Source organism: Rattus rattus, chromosome 3 (assembly GCF_011064425.1).
Source record: "Rattus rattus isolate New Zealand chromosome 3, Rrattus_CSIRO_v1, whole genome shotgun sequence".
Lineage (NCBI taxonomy): Eukaryota > Metazoa > Chordata > Mammalia > Rodentia > Muridae > Rattus > Rattus rattus.
This window is the reverse complement of record NC_046156.1, coordinates 69,054,861-69,076,691: the sequence shown is the minus strand read 5'-3', so window position 1 is coordinate 69,076,691 and position 21,831 is coordinate 69,054,861. Positions and strand designations below refer to the sequence as shown.

The 21,831-nt window shown below is 40.4% G+C and overlaps 1 protein-coding gene and 1 pseudogene across 4 annotated transcripts in view; one reads left to right on the top strand and one right to left on the bottom strand.

Moving 5' to 3' along the window:
• Positions 1-21,831, bottom strand: part of Arfip1 (ADP ribosylation factor interacting protein 1) — an 83,150-nt gene that overhangs the window by 23,590 nt on the left and 37,729 nt on the right. For 3 of the 4 annotated variants that reach the window (XM_032898164.1, XM_032898160.1, XM_032898161.1), the window contains 4 exons: positions 14,990-15,098; positions 8,742-8,837; positions 7,209-7,321; positions 2,460-2,681 (listed from right to left, as the gene is read on the bottom strand). In XM_032898164.1, coding sequence (XP_032754055.1) covers positions 2,460-2,681; positions 7,209-7,321; positions 8,742-8,837; positions 14,990-15,098 — 540 coding nt within the window. The remainder of the gene's footprint in view (positions 1-2,459; positions 2,682-7,208; positions 7,322-8,741; positions 8,838-14,989; positions 15,099-21,831) is intronic. The other variant, XM_032898163.1, reaches the window with a different exon arrangement.
• LOC116897660 lies at positions 8,391-8,522 on the top strand (annotated as a pseudogene).

Genomic DNA, 21,831 nt, shown 5'->3' with positions numbered 1-21,831 from the left:
CCTCGTCTCAAAACAGACTGCCAATCAGTGGGGAGGCAGTCACTCATTCTATCATCACTATAGCATCTTTATAACTATAGGCAGGGTGTTTCTGACATTTTCTACAAGATAAATCATATGAAGTATAAATAAATGTTACTGCATTTAAAATATATGGGATAGAACATTTTCTTTAACTTCTAGAAAATTTTAAAATATAATTGTACTTATTTTCTCTGACATTAAGAGGTAAAAGCCAAAAAATTTTTTTAAAAAAGCGAAAAAAAAAAAAAAAAAGAGGAAGAAAACTATAAGAATTAGATTTCTAGCTGGGCGTGATGACACACACTTTGATCTCAGCTTTTGATAGGCAGAGACAGGCAGATCTCTGCAAATTTGAAGCCAGCCTGGACTACAGAGCTAGTTCTAAGACAGCCAGAGTTACACAGAGAAACCTTGTCTCAAAAAAACAAACAAACAAAAAACAGAAACAAAAAAACCCCTAGACTTATATAAGCATAATCCTAACAAAAACTAAGGAGCCCTTCTTACCTGCTGTGCAATAGAGCAGAGAACACCACCAACAGGCATGCTAACATGGATGTGGACAGGAATGAGGATGAGGATGAAGGGGAGGGGGCATGCACACAGGGCCTCAATCCTACACACACTAGGGAATACCAAGAGAGGGAGAAATACTATTCCCCAGGAAAAAGCAGTGAAACTGTCTACCCAAAACCAAGTGGCCTATCCCAAAAACATATATTCAAGGAACATTATACAAACAAAGCAGGTTGTATTATGTATTTAAGAATACACACACACACACACACACACACACACACACACACACACACACAGATGATCAAGAAAGGGTATATGGGACAATCTGAAGGAGGAAAGGGAAAGACAGAAACAATCTAGTTAAATTATAATGTCAACAAAAGAGGGAAAAGTCCAGAGACCTGTGCAACAGAGATAGAGACCCTTGAAATAAAGCCATGCATCAATCAAAAGCAAATTCCGTAAATCTAAGAGATCATCTAGAGTTTGAGTTTCTGTATTTTTTTTTTTTTATTATTGTGCTGTATCAATGCCTGTACCAAATTTCTTATCTAAGTTTCTAGGACCAAATGATTTTCTGCTTTAAATAATCTACTTTCTCAGGTTAGACATCTATGGGGTGAAGGGTTATCTTTTGTTGCAGGTGAGACAAACAGCCAGACATCAAGAGTTGTGAGATAGTAAAAGAAGTTCTCAAGGAAGTTCCCACTGAGCTTGGGAAGCAGCTCGGCTGGTAGAGTGACTGCCTCGCATTCGTCCACCTTGGGTTTGATCTCGCAGCCTCTGAGTTCAGTACATAACAACTGAGCACACATACAAATCCCAGCATTCAGAAAGCAGAGGCAGGAGGATCAGAAGTTCAAAGTCATCCTGAGTTGTGTAGGGAGTTAAGGCCCAGCCTCAGCTAGAGACTGTCTGAAAACAAGAAAAATGTTCTGCTCCACATTTAAATAAATAAATGCTAGGAGAAAAAAAAAGACCTTTATTCTATATGTCTGTCTTAGAAATGCGGACTATATACACTATCTGAGCTGTAGCCCAGCCCTAAATCTAATTTACTTCATAACTTTAGTAAGTACATACCCCAAATCCACTCAAGCAAGTGACTATTTGTTCAGCTTATTTCAAGACTTGCAGAGGTTTGCACCGTAAGTGCCTACTTACTCTATATCCCATCAAAGAATCATAAATAGTTATGATCTTTCCCTTCTCTCACCAGAACTTTCTCCTAGACCCTCTAGCTGACATCTATTCTGGGTAGAAATGGATCACTACATTCAGGGTCATCTGGATCTCCTTAAAGATTGTATATGATGTAAGCTGGGTGGGAGTGTCATGTGCCGTACAACCAGCGCTCAGGAGGCAGAGGCAGGCGATAAGAGGCAAGCAGAGGCGCCGGCTCTACAAGGCGAGTTCCAGGACAATCAGGGCTACACAGGGAAACTCTGTCTCAAACAAACAAACAAAACCCAAAAACCCCAACAACAACCAAAGAAAAAGACCAAAAGATTGTATAATGTAGTATCTTGAGAAGAATGTCCCCAGGCATTTAAAAGCACCCTGACTGCTCTTCCAGAGGTTCTGAACTCGATTCCCAGCAACCACAGGGCAGCTCACAGCGATGCCCTCTTCTGGTGTGTCTGAAGACAGCTACAGTGTACTCATATAAAATAAATCTTATTAAAACCTTTTTTAAAAAATGCCTCAAAATCCCATTACTTTGGGGTTTGAGGATATAGGCCAGTGGAATAACACCAATGGTGACTGGGTTCAATGTCCAGCACCCAAACAAACACAACATTACCAATTTTACTAAGAGTTTAGCAAATCATAAATGGAAAAAAATTACCTCTCAGAATACTTCTATTAGGACCCTCACACCCACAATCCCTAAGAGGTGTTCTCAATAAGCTTACGTGGAGTTCTAGAGACTTCAAACTCAGGTCAGCAAATGCATCTCCAAGTTGCTTTTGGGTATGTACCATCTGGAAAAGCTGCGTCGACAAGGTCTGAGCCAGTTTCAGAATGTTTTCATATTTTTTCTTATTATCTCTTAATATGTCAATCTGAGCTTCAAGTTCAAGGTCCACGGTTCTTGAGCCACGGCCTAGTTTCTCAGATATAATTTGCCGAGTACACTAAAAGCAGAAAGATGCACTTTATTTAAGAAGAAAAAAGAACAATAAAAAATTACAGCAAAGCAAAATATTAGACTGTGCACTACACAATTAGTTTTATACCTAGAGTGAGCGAGTTAGCAAGCTGAACTACTATCCCTATTCCCAGGACTAAGGAAATGCATTTACAGGCCTGTCTAAGTAGTAACTATCACTAAGCTAAGAAATTGTGACATACATCTAGCTAGTTTATATACTGCCAAATGAACTATCCACATAATCATATTTCAAATCCACTGCATTTGGATAAAGTATTTAAAGCAACAGGGATATCAGACAGTTTTGCCGAACAGCATGAAGGCCTAAACAGAGAGAAAACAAAGACCGCCAAGATGTAACTCTCCTACTGGTCACTTTCTACTTTCACCTAAGTGATCTGTGCTTGTGTAGGAGGGAGAATGAAAAGAAACAGTAAGACCACAAGAGGAAGAGAGATTAGATATTCCCCAAGGTCGGCACAGTAGTTAGCGGTTATTCTATTTTGTCCCAGAAACATATACTTTTTTTTTTAAATGTACCTAATTTCAGAGAATAAGAAAGTAAACTTGCTAGTAATAATTTTTATGAAAATAAAAATATTTTATTGTTTAAGGAATAATTGTGTAAGGTATCAATGTATTCTTCATCATTAAAATAAAAATATTCTACGAAGGTAATAAAAACCCAGATGTGGCTGCACACTGGAAAGCTGATGGATCAGGAGTTCAAGGCCAATGTAGAATACGTGTGACCCTATCTTAAAAAACAAAACAAAACAAAACAAAAAAACAATACAAATGATCAAACAAAATACTCAAGACAACAGTAACAACAACAACAAACTTTTAACTATGGTATAACTTTTAACTACGTTGTTTATTACATCTTCTAAAGTTCCTGGATATGGGGAATGAGGACCCGAGTGAATGTGTACACAGCCCTGTCAAGGACCCCAGAGCCTCAGACCCACCTACCCTAGCTCTCTGCATGTGTCTATATGTTTGTCCTGTTCTTCTTAGGCTCTCATCGGGCCAAGTTCCCAGAGGCATGGCAAAGGACGAGGGAAGGACCAGCAGCCAGCAGAGGTGCTTCCAGTCAGGCCTAACGATCTGAGGTAGATCCCAACGACCCTCAATGGTGAAACGAGAGAACCAACTCCAGCAAGTTATCCTCTACCCCGACAGGCGTGTGCTATGGCATGAGTGCACACACGCACACACACACACAGACACACACACACACAGACACAGACAGACAGACAGACAGACAGACACACACAGTCACTCTAAATAAATAAATAAAACTGTTCTAGGAGATGAAAATCAAAATAAAGTTTAACTGTACATTCTTAAGGAAAATCTAAATAATAAAAAATGAGAATACTAGAGTGTGTGTGCTTGAAGTATGGTAAAGAAGGTATATTAGTTGTTACTCATTTCCTCAGTATTTAGAGCCTCAGGAAGTTTCTGGCATGATCCTTGAGACATTCTGAAACTAAAATACAAAACTGAAGACTATAATTCATTACATAGCAGGTTTACAAAGAGAATCTAATTTCTCTATCCCTCAAAGTCCTTGAAAATGGAGACTACTTACAATAAACTGACCAAAGTTTCCCACATAAAGGAACCAGTCAGAGTGTGATTCTAGCACTGTGAGGCAGGCAGACTTCTGAATTTGAGACCTGCTGATCTATCAAGTCCCATGCTACCTACCAAGAGCTTGTCACCCCTCCTGCACCTCCCTAGTAATCATTTAGAATATAATAGCTTCCAAATGAAGCTAATGTGCTAACTTGCAGAGCTGGACGGTTTTAAACAAAATCACTGACCTAGCAAGATCTCCTAACTATGGCGGTGGGTGAAATGGCGCAGCACAGGGAACGCACTGGGCACTATCCTCCTGGCTCAAGAATTGACACTATAGACTGTGTACTCTGATTATTTAAACAGCACAAACAGCTTAGCTGTGATGACAAAAATAGACATTTAGGTACAAGGAAAAGAACAACTTCACAGAAAGGTTATTAAGACAAAATACAGAAGGAGGCCTCAGAGGGCAAGCAACAGAGGATGTGGGTCAGCCAATGAAAAGGTGGGGCAACACTGGCAGGAAAACAAGGACGGAAAACTGAAAGACACAGGCTTAAAGGTAGCAAGAATGTTAATGGAAACTGCTTCGGAATTTAAAGTATGACTTTAAAACAGTATTTCATATTCAGAAAAGCTGCTGGCTCTCAATGCCTGAAACTGAGACAATTTATTCTTTGGGGAGGGGACAGGACAGGGAGAGAAGTGAGAAGAAGGAGAGAGGAAGAGAGAGAGAACAAATCAAAAGAGAAAAATATTTCAAGAAGGGCAATACAGCAAGACCCTGCCTCAAGGAGGCAGGAAGGACAGAGGGACAGAACAAACACACCAGAAGGAACTTCAGTTTAGGTCTTGAACCCATCCTTTCAGATCAATTTCCTTACTTCCTCTTATCTGAAGAAATAGTTGAACAGGGTACCCTGTTCTCTTCATTTTTTTATTAGTCTGCTTTTGTTTCTTTTCCTAGTCTGTAATAGAATTTTGGGGGAAACATTTTTTTTGCTTGTTTGTTTTTAAAGAACGAAGCTCAGTGTGGCATGAAAATTACACAAGCGAGAGGAAGGGGAATTCCAAACAGCTGGCACCGCACCCTCACACAGCGACAGGAGCAAGAGCAGACAGACACTATGGCCAGGATCTGCAGAAAAAAGCAGTGAGGTAATAACAGGGAAAGTGGGTAAGGTCATATGGCTGCCACAGATAATGGGATCTGCTGAGGAATTTAATGTAGCAATGACCACACCAGTCTAAGATAATTGGTTGGTAAGCTGTAACAATAGTGAGAGAGTAATAAAGATAGGGACCAGAGAAAGTAAGAGAAAACCAAGGGAGAATCCACGGGGTTTAGTGACTGATTAGATTCTAGGTTCAACAAAAGGAAGGAGAGGGTCCAAAGAACAACAGTTGCATTATGAGAGAACAGAGGCGCGGATCATACCCCTACCATGGAGAACAGAGGGCAAGGGCGTGCAAGGATGCTCCTGCACGAGAAGAACGGTGTAAGTGGGCATTGCTTTTACACACTACCACCAGCATCTCTCAGGTCATGTGGTGGCATGAACTAAATGACTTTTGGAAAGACTCATGTAGCACATTTCAAAGCATTCTTATCTTATTAAGAAAACTTTGGGGGCTAGAAAGATGCCTCTGTAGCTATGAACACTTGTTGCTCTTGCAGAGGACCCAGGTTCAGTTCTCAGCATCCACGTGGTAGCTCATATCCATCTATAGCTCCAATTCAAGATCTGATGTCCTCTCGTTAACAGGCACCTAGCACAAACATGGTGCATATATGCACATGCAGGCAAAACACTCATACACAAAAAAATTTTAAAATACATTTAAAAAATGAAGAAAACATATTATACAGTGCTGGTCTAACATATACAAATTCAGTCTCTCACACTGTAAGAAAGCCTCTATTTTTATAGAGGGTTTCATGTCATATTTTAAAACAATAATTTCATTCTGCTTTACTCTTGAGAAGACACTTTAGAGAAAACTGGTGTGTGTAAAAACGTAAACAATTTTGACTTGCCAACTCAAAACACAAGCACTGTAGCTTACGCTGCGGCCTGTGCTGCTGCGGTTTCTCATCTTACATGTCCAAGGACTTCTAGTGTCTGAGCCCTAGTAAGATTCAAAGTTCACGTAGATCTGTGGCTTGGACAGCATGACATGTGCTGTTTATCTAAAAATGACTGGTTTTACTGAGATCTTTAGGAAAATAACCACCAATGACTCCAAGGCAACGCCAAGAGCCATGCTGGACTAATCTGGTGCTGCCTGTACAGTTCTCAATGACTGCAGGATCACAGAGCTGCCAGCTGTGGAGAACTAGTGTGCTCTCTTAACCGTCAGCTGTTATAAAATACAAGAAAAGATCAGGTTCAGGGGCATTGGCCTATAGTCTAGGTAACTCAGGAGGCTGAAGTCAGAGGATCCCTTGATCCCTGGAAGGGCACCCCAGACTGGCCGAATTACCAAAAAAGAAGAGGGAGGGAGTACAACCTTAGCAGTTCTATGGTTAAAGACATTCCAAGAACGTGTGTGTGTGTGTGTGTGTGTGTGTGTGTGTGTGTGTGTGTGTGTGTCTCCACAGTCCTGAGTGGCCTGGTGTCTGTTTCTCTGTCTTCATAGTCCTGAATGGCCTAGGACTTACAACAGTCTTCCTGCTTTGGCCTTCTAAGTGCTGAGATTATAGCATGTGTCACTACATGCAGGCTGGGTTTTTGTTTCTTAAAATAAATGAATGAATGAACAGAATATACAATCTGCCAGTGTTTTAGTCAGTTCATTTCAAATTCTTTTGTACTAAATTTAAAGTATATAAAATAATGGAACAATATATGGATAATATATAATGAATATGAATTACATATAAATGAAAAGTTATAGAAATAATTTAAAAATTACAAACCTTGTATGTGTTGAGACTCCATTTTCTAACAAGTTCTAACTTCTCCATTGCAGGATTTTTAATTTCATCTGCTAAAATAACTGGTCCACCTTTTGTGTGTGTTCTTTGGCCACCTGCATGATCATAATAAAAAACAAAAGCACAATCCAGATAAACAAAGGGCATGAGGAAACTTGAAGCCTGGTGCTATTCAAACTGAACTACTTAAATAAAAAAATGCAAAGGTTCCCACTGTGTAAAGGACTAGAGCCTCCTGTAAACATGTAGGACAATTTCATAGTCACAGATATTTCTGTCTACTAAGTAAACATAGTTTGTCTTACTCTAAGAAATTCTGCAGCAAATTTACGTAAAAACAAAAACAAACCAAACGACAAACATCTGGTCTGGGGAGATTGCTTATTCTGTTAAGTGCTTGCTGAACAAGCAACAGGACTCAAGTTCAAACTCTCTAGCACCCGTTTCTGCTGGGGAGAGCTGAGGGAGGTAGTGCAGGCAGTGACCTCAGCACAGACGGTGGTCCCCGGGGCTCACTGGTCAGTCACTGGCTGACTCGATAACCTCCAGGCTTGTGATAGACACTGGCCTCAGAGTCAGAGACTAGTGGTGAAAGACAACCAAGGTCGACCTACAGACTGCACACGTACATGCATACATGTGTGCCTGGGAACAAACCCAAAACTCAGGTTGAGTATACATTTTCTTCTCCCACTTATTTCAACAGCCAAACTGGCCATCACACACTTAAGGATCAGAGCAATGCCAAAGCCCAACCAACCAAAACAAAAACAAACCAAAACAAAAAACACCACAAAAACATCTAATTTATAAAAGTCTCATAAAAATAGTGTTAATGTCATACAAAAAAAAAATGTGTAGTTTGTTTTTTCCGCTTCTTTTTATTTCATGTTTTGGTTTTAAGAGTGTCTCCTTAAGTGACCCAAGTCAGCCTTGAACTCCTTAGCCTCAACCTTGTCAATGCTGAGGCTACAGGCATGTACTACTAAATCCAGCTCATTTCTCAGTATTTTGTTGCAATCTACAATCTATCTGTATGTATCTGAGACTGACAGGAATACATACATGACTTTTTCACTTGACCCATTCTCAATAATACAATTGTCAAAGCTCTCTTTTTGTCTGGCAAGAGGGCAGAGCTGCGAAGCTGAGAAATAGAATCAAAGCTTTGCGCAGTGGCAGTATCGTAGCCAATGAGGTTTATCCGAGGCGAGATTATTGCTAATTGAGAAATAGAATCAAATAGGTAGATCTATACCAACCAGTGAAAAGAAAGAATGGATTAAAACAAATTATATCTTACTATGCTTTTAACCATTAAAATAATTAAATTTCAGATTTGAGCACAACCTAATTGCGTTGAAAAGGCAGACGATGGCTAGAAAAGTGACTTTTCTTATGTATTACTGGAGAAAGCAGTGGCAGCAGCCAGAAGAGCACATGCCTACAAACACAGAGCGAGCAGTCATGAAAGTGAGGTAGGCTGGCTTCAGCGGGAGGAGACACAGTGGATACCTGCAGGAACAGTCAGATCACCTGCGTGCTGGGTCAGCTGACTAGCTGCCACCCTGCTGGGTGACAGAACACATGGCAAAGGTGGTGCTGAGGAACCTGGAAAGGCAGACATTGAACTGTGAAAATAAATCCACTTCCTCCTCCACATGCTGGACAGTTTGCACAGATCTACTGACAGCTCCTTTAACATGGTCAAACACTGCAAGTACCACTACGATGAAAATGCTTGCCTCCTTGCAAGTAAGGACTAATCGAAGATGCTATGAGCCTGAGCTCTATATAAATGTTTCATTAGCCTATCAAAACCAAACAAAGCACCTCACTACATAAAAGAATTGGTAAGACCATATCCAAATGAGTTTCCCTGGAGTATGTGATTTTCAAAACCAAATCATATGAAAGTCCTTATAGTTTAGGTATATACCTCATAATTTCCCAGACTTTATATGAAGAAAAGGCTTAAGAGTAGAAAAAAATACTGAAGCATTTTTTTAATACTTCTGATAAAAATGTGAATGATATTCTTTATAAGAATTACAGTTTTTATAGAAACTGTTGCCAAAGTTTCCCAATGATAACCCAAGTATGATAAGTACAGACTACTGCTGTTTACTCTGCGACTGCAGGGACTCCACAGCATTCTGTTGAAATGCAGACGCTCAAGCACACTGAACCAGGAGCTGCACCCGGGATGAACTCTGGGTACTGGGAAGTTTCGGAACCAGGGCTGTCATGTTTCATGATCATAAGACTCATTCATGGAACTTTAAGAAATATTTGCCACTCTCTCAAGATCCACTGCAAAAGGCACCTGCTGCCTTTGAAGGCTACTTGGGAAATTTTCAAAGTCAAGTTTAAGAACAAGGGGGAAGAAAACAAATTTCAAGTAAATCACAACCACGTTATAATTCTAATTCTAGGTATAAAATTCTGGTACTGTCTATCACATAGTGTTAGGAACACACTGATGACTTACTTATGGCTCTAAGTCTCTGCAGTCTTCTGAACAGTAATAAGTTCTCAGAAGGCAGAGGCATTGCTCCTAGGCTGACACTTGCTCCTAGGCTGACACTCTGAAGGTTGACCCTGGAACCCAGGTACAAGTAGCTAACTCTCGCAAACTGTCCCCTAACTGCTATGCACATTCACACTGGAGCAAACACATCCACATGCATGTGCGCACAAAACAAATGAATGCTACCGATCCCTGCTGATAAGGCCCAGTACTAAATCAAGTTAAAGAGAGTAATCATTAAAAACATGGGAAATTCTTTCAATACTTAGCTGAGAATATTTGATTTTTCTCTACTTATTATAAGTGTCTACGTGGTATATCTGTACACATGTATACAAGATAGCCAGAGGATGTCACTGTCCTCCTTCCTCATCTACCCAGCACTAGAGTCACAGGAACAGGAAGCTACGCCTGGCTTTCTCATGGGTGCTAGAGACTCAAGTTCAAATCCTCATGTTTACAAAGCAAGTGTCCTCACTCAGTGAGTCATCTCTTGAGCTCTGGCTGGGACATTTTAATGCCTATGACATACTATCATTTTAATAGTAATCTTCCCAGGTTTCCTGGAAAAAAATTATGTAAAATTCATTCATGACAGGAAAGAATCAATATCCACTTTACATATAATTACAAGTGTACATACCCTATACACACACACACAGAGTTCTGATAAAGACAGGCTTTAGCTGTAAAAGTATGAAAACCTGCTTACATTGAACTCAAGCATATGATAGACCTAGATTGATTGCCACTATTTTTTAAAGTAGAGATAGCGATCTCTTTAAGTTTCTGAACTACAAAACTTAAAACTAGACTTGCTGGTAGACATAAAATGGTCTGAACACTTACAATAAAGCCCATGAGAAATGAGGCTCGGGAGGGGAAACAGGCCCACATGGGAAAGTACGGAACCTGCACCGGATCTATCTCCATTATCAAGTTACATTCAAAAGGGTATCTAAGGGTCCTTCTTTAGCTGAGAGGCTGCAGTAGGCTACCCAGGGTAAGGCCACTCCACACAAAGACCACACTTCCATTCCCCAGGCCCGGGGCTCCCATAAGGAAGCAGTGAACATGAGAGGACACGAGGGCAGTCCCACGTCTGAGACCTCGACAACAGAGCCCTGTGCTCTGGCTGTCATAGTTCATTAGCCTCTGTGAGAAATGACGCCACCACACAACCTGATGTGTGCATCATACATGTCGCCAGAGACACAGCCTCCAGACTAAAATGGCAGATGAGATGTGGTGCTAAAGCGGGTGGGATTTCGGGTGTCACCTTCCATTTTTTCCTATATTCAGAACTGCAAGCCTGTAGACTGGTGTAGTTTAAATCAGCCCTCCCATTTAAATTAAGCTATCAAAAGTGCTCACTAATGCCCACAAAAACCTCTTAGGAATCCAAAATCTTAAAGCTGGGCATAGTGGTACACACCTCGTATTCCTAGGACTGAGGAGAGGAAATCCTACCAAGAGAGGTAGGATTGTGAGTCTATGCCAACCAGGACCATACTGCACGGCCCTACCCCTCGAAAGAGAAAAACAGGGAAAAACAACTTCAGGATCTTTCTAACTGACTTATGTGTGGGGGAATTGGCCAATTTCCTCTCAGCAGAAACCTAGGCAGGTGCAAGAACTAGAGCTCTCATTAAAACTATAACACAACGACGCCTTGGGGACAAGCGCCTCCCTGCCAGGAGCTGAGACTCACTTTTGACTGACTCTGTTAGTGACTCTGCCACATTCTGTTGTAGACCAGATTTCAATCTGTTGTTCATTTTAAGGCTAAATTTAGGTATAAGGGTTTTTTTTGTTTGTTTGTTTGTTTGTTTTTAACTTTAAGAACAAATAGAGAAGTATAGCATTAATCATCTTACAGTAATTGTTCAGAGCTAACATTTCAGATTTACTTCCCAAGTTTTCGATCTGTCATTCTTTCCTTGGTCATTCCAATTATCTGTACATCCTAAAACACGTGCCCTTAAGTCAACTGTACCTTTCCAATAAGTACCGAGCCAGTGTGAGCACACAGAGTTCTCTTATGGATACACGGATCAATAATCATGTTAGGTTGAAACGAGCTTTATAAATGCAGTCCAAAGAGATAAGTTACTTCCATTAGTACAAAACACATTGTCACTCTAACTTGAGTATTAGAAAGAATTTACAAGGGGCTGGAGAGAGGGCTCAGGGGTTAAGAGCACTGACTGCTCTTCCAGAGGTCCTGAGTTCAAATCCTAGCAACCACATGGTGGCTCACAACCATCTGTAATGGGATCCGATGCCCTCTTCCGGTGTGGCTGAAGTCAGTGACAGTGTACTCATACTCATACACATACAATAAATAATAATAAAAAAGAAAGTGTTTACAAGCAAATAAAACTAACTGACATTTTAATGTTTACTACAGATTGTAATGGTCATTTTAGTCCAATTACTCTATAATCTGCAACTTTCAGGGGAAAAGATTAAATCAAATGTCAGATGAAGAATTTCATTAAAAATAATTAAGATATCTAAATAGCACATTTGATTTTTAGCTGGTAACGTTAAACTTTGAAAGTGGGCTGGGATGTAGCTAGTTTTAGTGCTAGAACATTTGTCTGAAATGTACAAGGTCCTGAGTTCAACTCCCAACATCACGAAAATTAATAAATAAAATAAAATTAGTAAGTAGTAACTAATCAAAAAATTGTGTCGAATTATATAAAGTAAGCCAATATGTTAAGCAATCATAATTCTAGGCATTTAGTCAACCCTTACGAAGGCAAGAAGCCTGCATGAGAATGCTGTACACTTGAGAGCGAAGAGGACACTGCGCTTGCCTGTCTCTGGGAAGGCCGCCTCTGGTGCTGCTCCTTCTTAGATACTGTCTGCTTTGTGTTTTGAGATAGGGCTTCTCACGGGCCTGGGAATCACTGAACTAACAAGGCTGGATGTCTCTACCTCCTAGCTCTGGGGCATGCCTGGTATTTTAACATGGGTCCTAGGGGACCAAACTCATCTTATACGCTGAGGACTTTACCAACCAAACCAACTTCCCAACCTTAAGACTTCATTTCTTATTGTGGGGGGTAGGCAGTCATGGTGTACACATGGAGATCAGAGGACAGTTTGTGGGATTCAGATCTCTCTTTCCACAATGTGACAAGTGACTTTATCTGCTAAGGCATTTTATAGGCCTAAAACTCTAATTTTTAACAGCATGCATTGATTTTCGTTTTCAAGAGCTTTACAGATATATACTGTTAAGATACTAACATATCTCAGGAGGCAGAGGCAGAGGCAGAGGCAGAGGCAGAACTCATATCTCTGTGAGGTTGAGGCCAGCCTAGTATACAGAATGACTGACAGGACAGCTTGGTCTCCAGAGTAACAGGACAGCCAGGGCTACACAGAGAAACCCTGTCTCAAAAAAACAAAACCAAGCAAACAAAAAAGATACCAACAAATTTGCTTCCTTTCTAGCTTTACTCTTAAAAAGGAAGGAAAAACAGTATCACTCATTCATTTCCCCAACCTACAGTTCAGAACATAATACTGGAATTAGAAATAATGTGCTTCAAAATCTAAAGTGCCCTTGACTAAAGAGCTGGCCAATAATATAGCAGAAATATTGACCAATTTAAGTATTGGCAAAGCAAGATCTACTCCATCAAAGCACAAGACATTAAGAAAATTAACCAAGTTCACACTGAACATTAACTATGGCTCCTTAATCACAGCTCTACATCCAAATGTTTGGTGGTTTTCCTCCACTCATTTACAAAAACGATTCCCAGGGAACACCACAGAAAGAGTGGGGTAGGAACCAGGGTAAAGTAGTATCTCCTGGACTTGACAGGGTCACTGTACTGTGATCTCTGACAGTTGTTGCCTATGCCAGACCTAATCAGTCAACATTCCAGTATGAAGGGGAGGGACTCCTAAGCTCTTACCCCTGCTGAGAAGCTGTGAACGGTTGACGGGTGTTAGGGAATAGTCCAGATTCTTCAGAATCACGGGCCTTGGTAGGCTGACCACACACTAGTGGTTGGTCCCACATCCATGTGTGTATATGGAAGGCACATTCTGCACTAAGTGTTTTAGTTTGTTTGTTTCTTTAAAGGGGAAGTTGGGAGAGGTTGAAGAAGATCCGGGACAAGTTAAGATAAGGAATAAGGGGAGAAAGTCAAAATATATTGTATACATGTATAAAATACCCAAGAATGAAAGTACTACATTAAAAACCCATTGAAAAAGGTTATAAGCAAGGTCACTAACAAGAAGCAATTTTTCTTCTGCATGAACTATACAGATATATACATATACATATATACATACTTCCTAGTTTTCGTGCAGCAAAGAGTTACAGCAGGTCTTATTGCCTGTCCTTACAAAAGGCTATTTACAAGACCGGCCTTTGTCCAGATCCTCAGAAGATAACTTTGAAAAGTTCCCTCCAGAAGGCTGGGATCCCAAGACCTAAACTGTCCACACAGACAGTGTGGCTTAGGTGGAGTGTCTACAGACTTCTGTTACGTCTAGAATCCTGACAGTGCTCACAGGATGCCTGTGTGTGTAGTCCTTATAAAAGCCCTGGACACTAAAAGTCCAGTGATCTTCCCCCAGTAGCCACACTTTAGGTGTGAAGCCAGGACTCACAGTGAAAGGCTTGAGCAGTCTCTGTGCATAAGACCCTAGGAAGACATCGCCTTCCTGACTGCCTGTAATAAGCCATAGTGTGAGCATCAGCCGAGACCAAATGTCAAGGTGACCTTGAAGTTCTCCTATATGGCAAGCATAGGAAAATAAAAGCTGCATTTTCTTACTTCTTTTGAAATATGTAATCTGTATTTATACAAATCAATAGTTACAATTTTGTGGTTACTACCTAAAAGTAGTTTACCTCCTAAAATAATTTCCCAGCTTCATTCACAATACTTGGAAAGCATTATTAAAAAGTGTTGCACGGGTAGCGAGCTGAAGGGGCAGCGTGAGTGGTAGTGCCTAGTGCGCGGCTTCAGCTGCATCCTGGGAGGGAGGGTGACAATAAAGTTATTCATTCCAATTTATTTCTATGAAGATCAGCAAGATAATGCTTAAATTATTAAAATGAAGAGAAAGAGTATGTTTATGGGCACCTTTAATCAGAGAAATAAAGAGTTCAACTCTTGTCTTTTTTAACAGAAGAGGCGCTTAGTGAACTTCCCATCCTCTATTTCAGCCATCTTTATAACATGTGGGTCCTTACCTTGGGATGATCCTGCTTCAGTAACCCCCTCTTTGGTACTGTCAAAGCCATGAGATGTAATTTGAGTTTCTGAGAGTCCAAGTCCAGATGGTAATGAATGCTTCAAATCCTTGGTAACATTTGAATAAAAGGAAAAAAACTTGGTAAAAGATTTCATAGCATATAAAATTTCAGAGTTGTGCCTTTTACTACATTTTATGCTTTTTTTTTCTCTTTCTACACATTATCTCCTAAAACTGCCGTGGCATTCTGTGGTGATCGAATACAGCAAGAATGCTACTTAGGAGATACAGTGTATGCCACATGTGTATGCCTCTACACTGGTCACAGTTTAAGATGTCAGGACACACAAGTTTGGGGAGATGGGAAAGAGGGTAAAGCAGGATGTACCTTGGCTAAGACCCTTGCAGAAGAGGAGGCGGGAGACTAGGCCGCTACCATCACATTACTGTCAAAGCAGGGAGGCCAGCAACCAACAAAGGGCCGATGCAGCTAACGTCTCACTGAGAGATGGAGGAGCAGGAAAGAGAAGAAGGCCAGATCAAACAGGAAGTTCAGTCCTAACTGAATGAAAAAGTAGGTTCTAAACAGGAGATGTGCTTGGTTTTGTGAAAGAACTACTTTAAGAATATAAATTTGGGACTTATATAAGAACAGCTTAAAAGAATCTGAAGCTAAAGGCAAGACCAATCATAAACTGCATACCATTCTATCTCAACTAAGGCCAGCCTAAAGGTAGAGACATAGACACCACCCTCTCCCCCCATGAAATTCAGGAACAATTAAAATTAAAACTTGTGATGAAAACCTGCTGCATGCTTTGTATGAGAGCAAAGTGGAACATCTGATATGCACAAGTCAGTGGTAAACACACAACAGAGTCTCAGTAACTCTGTCAACTCTGCTACCAGAGGAGAAATACGTTAAGTGACATCTGTAGCAACAACATGATTTGAAGACAGCATTTTGAACGCTTGCCTGGAAACCCTCCTACCTTCAGTGTCCATTATGCTTTCTTGCTCAACTCACGTTTCTGCATCTTTCCACTACTATCAATGTGGAGCTTGGCCGTATACACAGAGGGCCAAGTGTTTGCTACAAATCCATTGTGAGAGCTGTAACCATTTCCTGAGGATCGCTTCTATGGAGGAATCTTCTCTGGCAACTAAGCATAAATGTGTGCCTTTCTCTACTTTGGGATCCCCTCTGGAGGGATCCTTAGGACTCTATTGAGTACCCAGGTCTAAATCCTACAGAATGGCTATACCATAATGTCCTTAGTGTAATCCTAAGTATTTAAAGAAATACAAGGTTTAAAATGTAGTTTTCTTTTAGAGGCAGGACTTTGCTAGTCTACCTCATGTTGGCTTTAACTCTGCAGCATTTCTACTTCAGCCTCTTGCGTGCTGGAACTATACCCACATCACTGAATCTGGCTTAGCATACACGACTTAATTCAACACATGGCAATTAAAGCCATTTCCACCCAGGGATATCCTTGGTCTTTAATACTGCTTATGATTGTCCCTTCTTTTATACTCTGCTAACCCATTTTTAATAACTGAAATAACTCATTTTTAAGATTTCTCCCAGACCTAACTATTCCTATGTATCAACTGACTTCCTACTGGCTTTCATAGCATTTGTAGACTAGATGTAAACCTAAACGTTTACTTTACTGTAATAAGTGACTGTATGCTTTATTTTTAAGGCATCTTTGCTTAGTTCTGAAAAACTTTATTCTACCTATTCAACCTTAAATCTCATAACTTTCTAGCTAGATTAGCTACTGGAGATTTATCACAAAAATACATCAAATGGAGGAAGCATGTCTGAGAACAGCTTCTTCTACAGTCCTCAACCCTGGCATTTCACCAGACTGGCGTCTTCACTGCTATTAGAGCAAGGTGTGTCAAGTGATTTGTTACTAATAGTGACTGAAATGAAAGCATTCATCAACTTCAGTGGGAAAAATATTTACATTGTGGTAAGGTTGACGTCATCTCTGAATTACAATATGCTTTCTAGACTGAGAGGTGAGTTTCAGAAAGGAAACAAGACTGCTTAGCACTTTGGTTATCAGGAAAGAATTAGTTCTGATACCAAGTGGATTCATTACTTAAAAAACCCATAGCATTGATCAGTTTGTCATAACGCTGTGACATGTGCACTGGAGTCAGGTCAGACAAACCTCAGCTGGGAACCTGGTTTAGTCACTTATGACCACGTGGTTCCAGGCAGCTTCTCTAACTTGCTGAGTTTCTTTATTATAAAAGGGAGATAACTGAGGGTTAATAATTCTTACTTCACAGATAGCACACAAAGAGAGTGAAGGACAATACCCTCCCATATTAACTTATAAAAAGAACTCTGTTGAATGTTTAAAGTTGGATCAACAGAAGATTACATGTTTCACATAATTTAGATTGAGTGATCTCTACCTTATGAATGGTAGACAGAAGAAGACACCGAAGTCATTAGTGTATCTGCTTATCATCTCCAAACATGGAATTACAAGCACTCATCCTTGACCCATCGTTAAGTAATACATTTAACAATGCATCTTAATTATATTAGGGCATGCCTGCATTTTAAAACAACCATATAATTAACTTCTAATATTCACTGTTCTAAAGAACATCTACAAAGAGCTTTAAGTCTGAGAGCTTCAAGTTTTAAAATGTTACACACTAAATGGGTGCAGTGGCAGATGCCTGCTAAGCACAGCTACTGGGAAGTCAAAAATAGGGTACAGTGAGCCCAGTCTGATGGCAGGAACCCACCTCAAAAATAAAGATAATAACAAAGGTAATATTATATAAAGTAATAACAAATAAAAGTAAACTAAATTTAAAAAGTAAAAATAAAAGAATATAAAATGCTAATATATGTAACAGAAACTGCCTATGAATACAAAAATACAGGAAAGGCAGCCTGTAAAGGGTAGGAGTATGTTTAATACTAAAAATAAGAAATGTATACAGAACAAACAAAAAGAGAGGAAGAGGCCAGCAGACAGACTGTGAATTTTATTAGTAGTAACTTAATTCAATAGTAACTTAATTCAATAGTGACAGAGACAATAAACACTCTTCTGAAAAGAGATGGAAAGATGAAGTGGTCTTGTCCTTACTGATGATCTTTGAAGATACTCCCAAGCCAGAGACCTCTAGACTCCTAAGAATATTGCTCTAGACGAGTATAAGGCACACAAGCCCCTGCTGTATGTACATCAAGTCCAAACCAAACAAATACAAAAATCATGCCTCTTGTGTAGCAAAAGAAAAATATGGGTCTTTGGTCTCCACTGGTTTCTTACAGCACCAGATTTCCAGTTAAAGTCACCTCCGGAGGGGCGAGGGGTGAGGGGCTCTGAATGCCCTCCACAGTGACTACTTACTGAAAACAAAGGGATGCAAGTGCCCCTCACCACTAGTGTTGGGACAGGAGTCAAGACCTGTATACGTGAGACAAAAATCTTCTGCCACTGAGCTATACCCTCCGTACATGTTTGAGAAATCCTTTCTTTATAGTTTACTTTACCCTGTAATATGTTTTATTTAAGTTTCTGCTGTTTTAACTTAGCCTCATTTAATTTGATCGTCATCCTGCTTTATGCTCTTCATTTCCAGGTTCCCTATATCTTCCCAAGGATGTCATCGCACATAAGACATGGCAATGTTTAGACATGTACCTAAGTGAAGAGAAGCTCTCCTGAGGGAAAATAAGAGGACTTGAAAGTCTAAGTACATTCAAATGTCACTGACCCTTAATCTGCACTATCATCTTGATAGGATTCAGAGTTAGCATAGAAATAAGCCCCAGGCCATGTCTTCCAGGGTAATCCTGAGGTAATCCTGTGGCGTCACTTCATGGGCCTACTTAGCTCTGTATGAAGAGGGGAGCAAGCTGAGCTGCTTAGAGAGCTGCTGCCATGACTTCTCTGTGCTGATGGACTGTGAGCCAGCATAAACGCCGGCTTGCTTTGGTGGGGCACGTCATCTCAGAGAGAAGAGCTAATACAGCAGGATACCGATCGCACACAGGACCTGGGGCAGCTGAGCTTACCTGAGAGATCACTAGCCACCTGACCATTCTCTTAAAGAGATCACTAGCCACCTGACCATTCTCTTAAAGAGATCACTAGCCACCTGACCATTCTCTTAAAGAGAGCGCTCTGGAGAGTCTTCAAGTAGCACAGTGGGTGCTGCATGTGAGGTGAAGTAGGGAAGGACTAAACAGAAATGGTAGAGATCTCAGACTGTGGACATTTTTAAGTGACACAGATGCCATTGGTAATAAAATGGATGGCCTCCAGTCAACAGTGTGAGTACCTCATGGTGGCCAGGGTTCCTTGACTCAGAAAGCAGCAATGTTTCAGGAAGCAGAGCTCTTGCCACTATGTGAAAAAAGTGCAACATCTGAATGAAGTGGTATAAAATTCTGAAAAGAGACCAGCAGCTCGATGGTACAAAATAATTCAGGTCTGAGATGGACAACTCATTAGATAATACTCAGGAGTCTGAGTGTGTCAACCTGTCTATTTGGAGGGTGTTATATTTCCTAAGTAATATAATATACCCTCAGTGTGTACAAAATTTTGAAATGTGCCTTCTTTGTATAATGTCAGTTTTCAGGTTTTTGGTGTTCACTTATAAGGTACTACATACCTTAATAACTCATTGAATATAAGTTACTATATTTAGTCCTATATTTTACAAGGTAAGCTCCAGAAATAATTTGTTTACAACTCAATACCAAATCCCCACTTCACATTTTTAAGTTACTGATATTTAATTCAAACTTAAAATGGCTTAAGTTTCAACTGAAGCTATAGGTCAATATTGAAGTATTTAATACATTTAAAAATAATTTTCAATTAGCCTAAAGCAAATATATTGCCTTAAAAACTTTAAATAAGTGTCTTATGCATTTTAGTACTTTTTAAATGATACAAAATCAGAGTATTAGATTTTACAAAGTCATGAAAGAGTGCTCATTCAAACCCTGGGAACTTCTCTTTGTTTTGCATAATTTGATACTAGTTAAAAAAAAAGAATGCAAAATTTTAGGGGTGTGTGTGTGTGTGTGTGTGTGTGTGTGTGTGTGTGTGTGTGTGTGTGTGTGTGTCTGTGTGTCTGTGGGCTGCTGACATGGGTGCTGGGATCCAGGCTCAAGTCCTTGCTCCAGAGCTACAAGAGCTCTTAACTGCTGAGCCATCTCTTCAATCCCAAAATGAAATTTAAAACCTAAATTCAATTTAGAACTTGGCATAACAATCTTCTTTTGAATAACAATGTGCTGTTTCACAAAGCATTCAATAAATGTTTTAAGACAGACACTTAGGATGTGCAGGACACCGAAACACATGAGAAGAACTGCAGAAGAATTCACTGTCCCTCCTTGCTCTGGCTAGAAGGGAAGAGATCTCAACCAGCATGGTCTGCAAGGATCCTCCAGGGATCTACACTCTGCAGCAGCCCGGCTCCTGTGCTTACCCCGTGCTGCTTTCCACCTGTCTATATTAATAGTCTGGTGTCATCAATGGTTCTACTTTCTCTAGCAGAGTCTAGGTCTTACCTCTCTTCTCTTGGTGACTATTCTTGTTTTCCTTGTCTCTTGTCCTGTCAGCCCTGCAACGGAATCTTTACACTGTAGTGAGAAACAACTTTCTTTCCTCCTCCCCTCCACCCCCTGCCTTTTTTCTGCAGGGTCTGGCTACAGAAGTGGCTAAGAAGCCCAGGCTCCCTTCTATCTCACAACCCTTCTGCCTTTGCCTCCCCAGTATTAGGATTTAAGGTGTGTACCACCATGTTGAGCTCAGGTACAACGGTCTAAAATGGGAATCTGGTAACCCATATTTAACCCATTTTCACACTGTTTATGTGGCTGCACTGCCTTTTACATAAGCTAGTTCCTTAATAAATATTGCTCTAAGATTTTTCAGGGTCTACTTATCTCTCTAGTGTCACATACACTTTAGGCCTCCACCTCCAACACTAAAATTCATAACTGTCTGCCCCCCCCCTCACACACACACACACACACACACACACACACACACACACACACACACACACACACACTTTGGCAGGTGAGCTGTAGATAACATGGTCTTTATCCGCCTTTAGACCCTCTGCAGGTACTTTGAGGGAAGTATTCCTCATCCTTCTTCATCTGTCTAGTTTATCTTTTAGCTCTCAGTGTGGTCAGCAATTCCTCAGGTACTACTTCCTCCTACCACATATCAGCAAGCTTTATTTGACGAAGTCTATCATTTCCCCAAACATTTATTTAAAGAAACAAAAACCCAAAAAACCCAAAGACTGTTTATACACAAAAGCAAACAACAGCCCAAGCAGCACAGGTAAGGATGCAAAACGAAGTCAATCTAAAAATGGACTACCTCTCCCCTACCCCAGGTCTAGAAGTCTTATTTCTAGGCCACCTCTAACAAAACTAAATGTTCATTCATAAAACATTTATGAAATACAAGCCTTTATTACACGCCAAGCCTTTTTGCCAGGATTGGAAATATGGAAATGAATGAAAATTCTTGCCCCTGACTGAAATCACAGCCAAGTCACAAAGGCTTCAGGAACAGCTCCGCAGTGCTAGCAACTCTGCCTGAGCACCCAGGCTCCCCTGCCTGTCGTAAAACAAAGTGGTGAGACACAAAGGTCTCTAACGAGTTCCTGCTCAACCAGTGCTCTGTAATTTAAGTCCTAATGACTGTGGATTATAACTCCCTAACTTTAATAGGAAGTTTTGATAGTGTGCTATATGCACGCACTTTCTAAAGCGTTCAGAGCTGGGAAACACCTAAACTATGCACTTCTGTT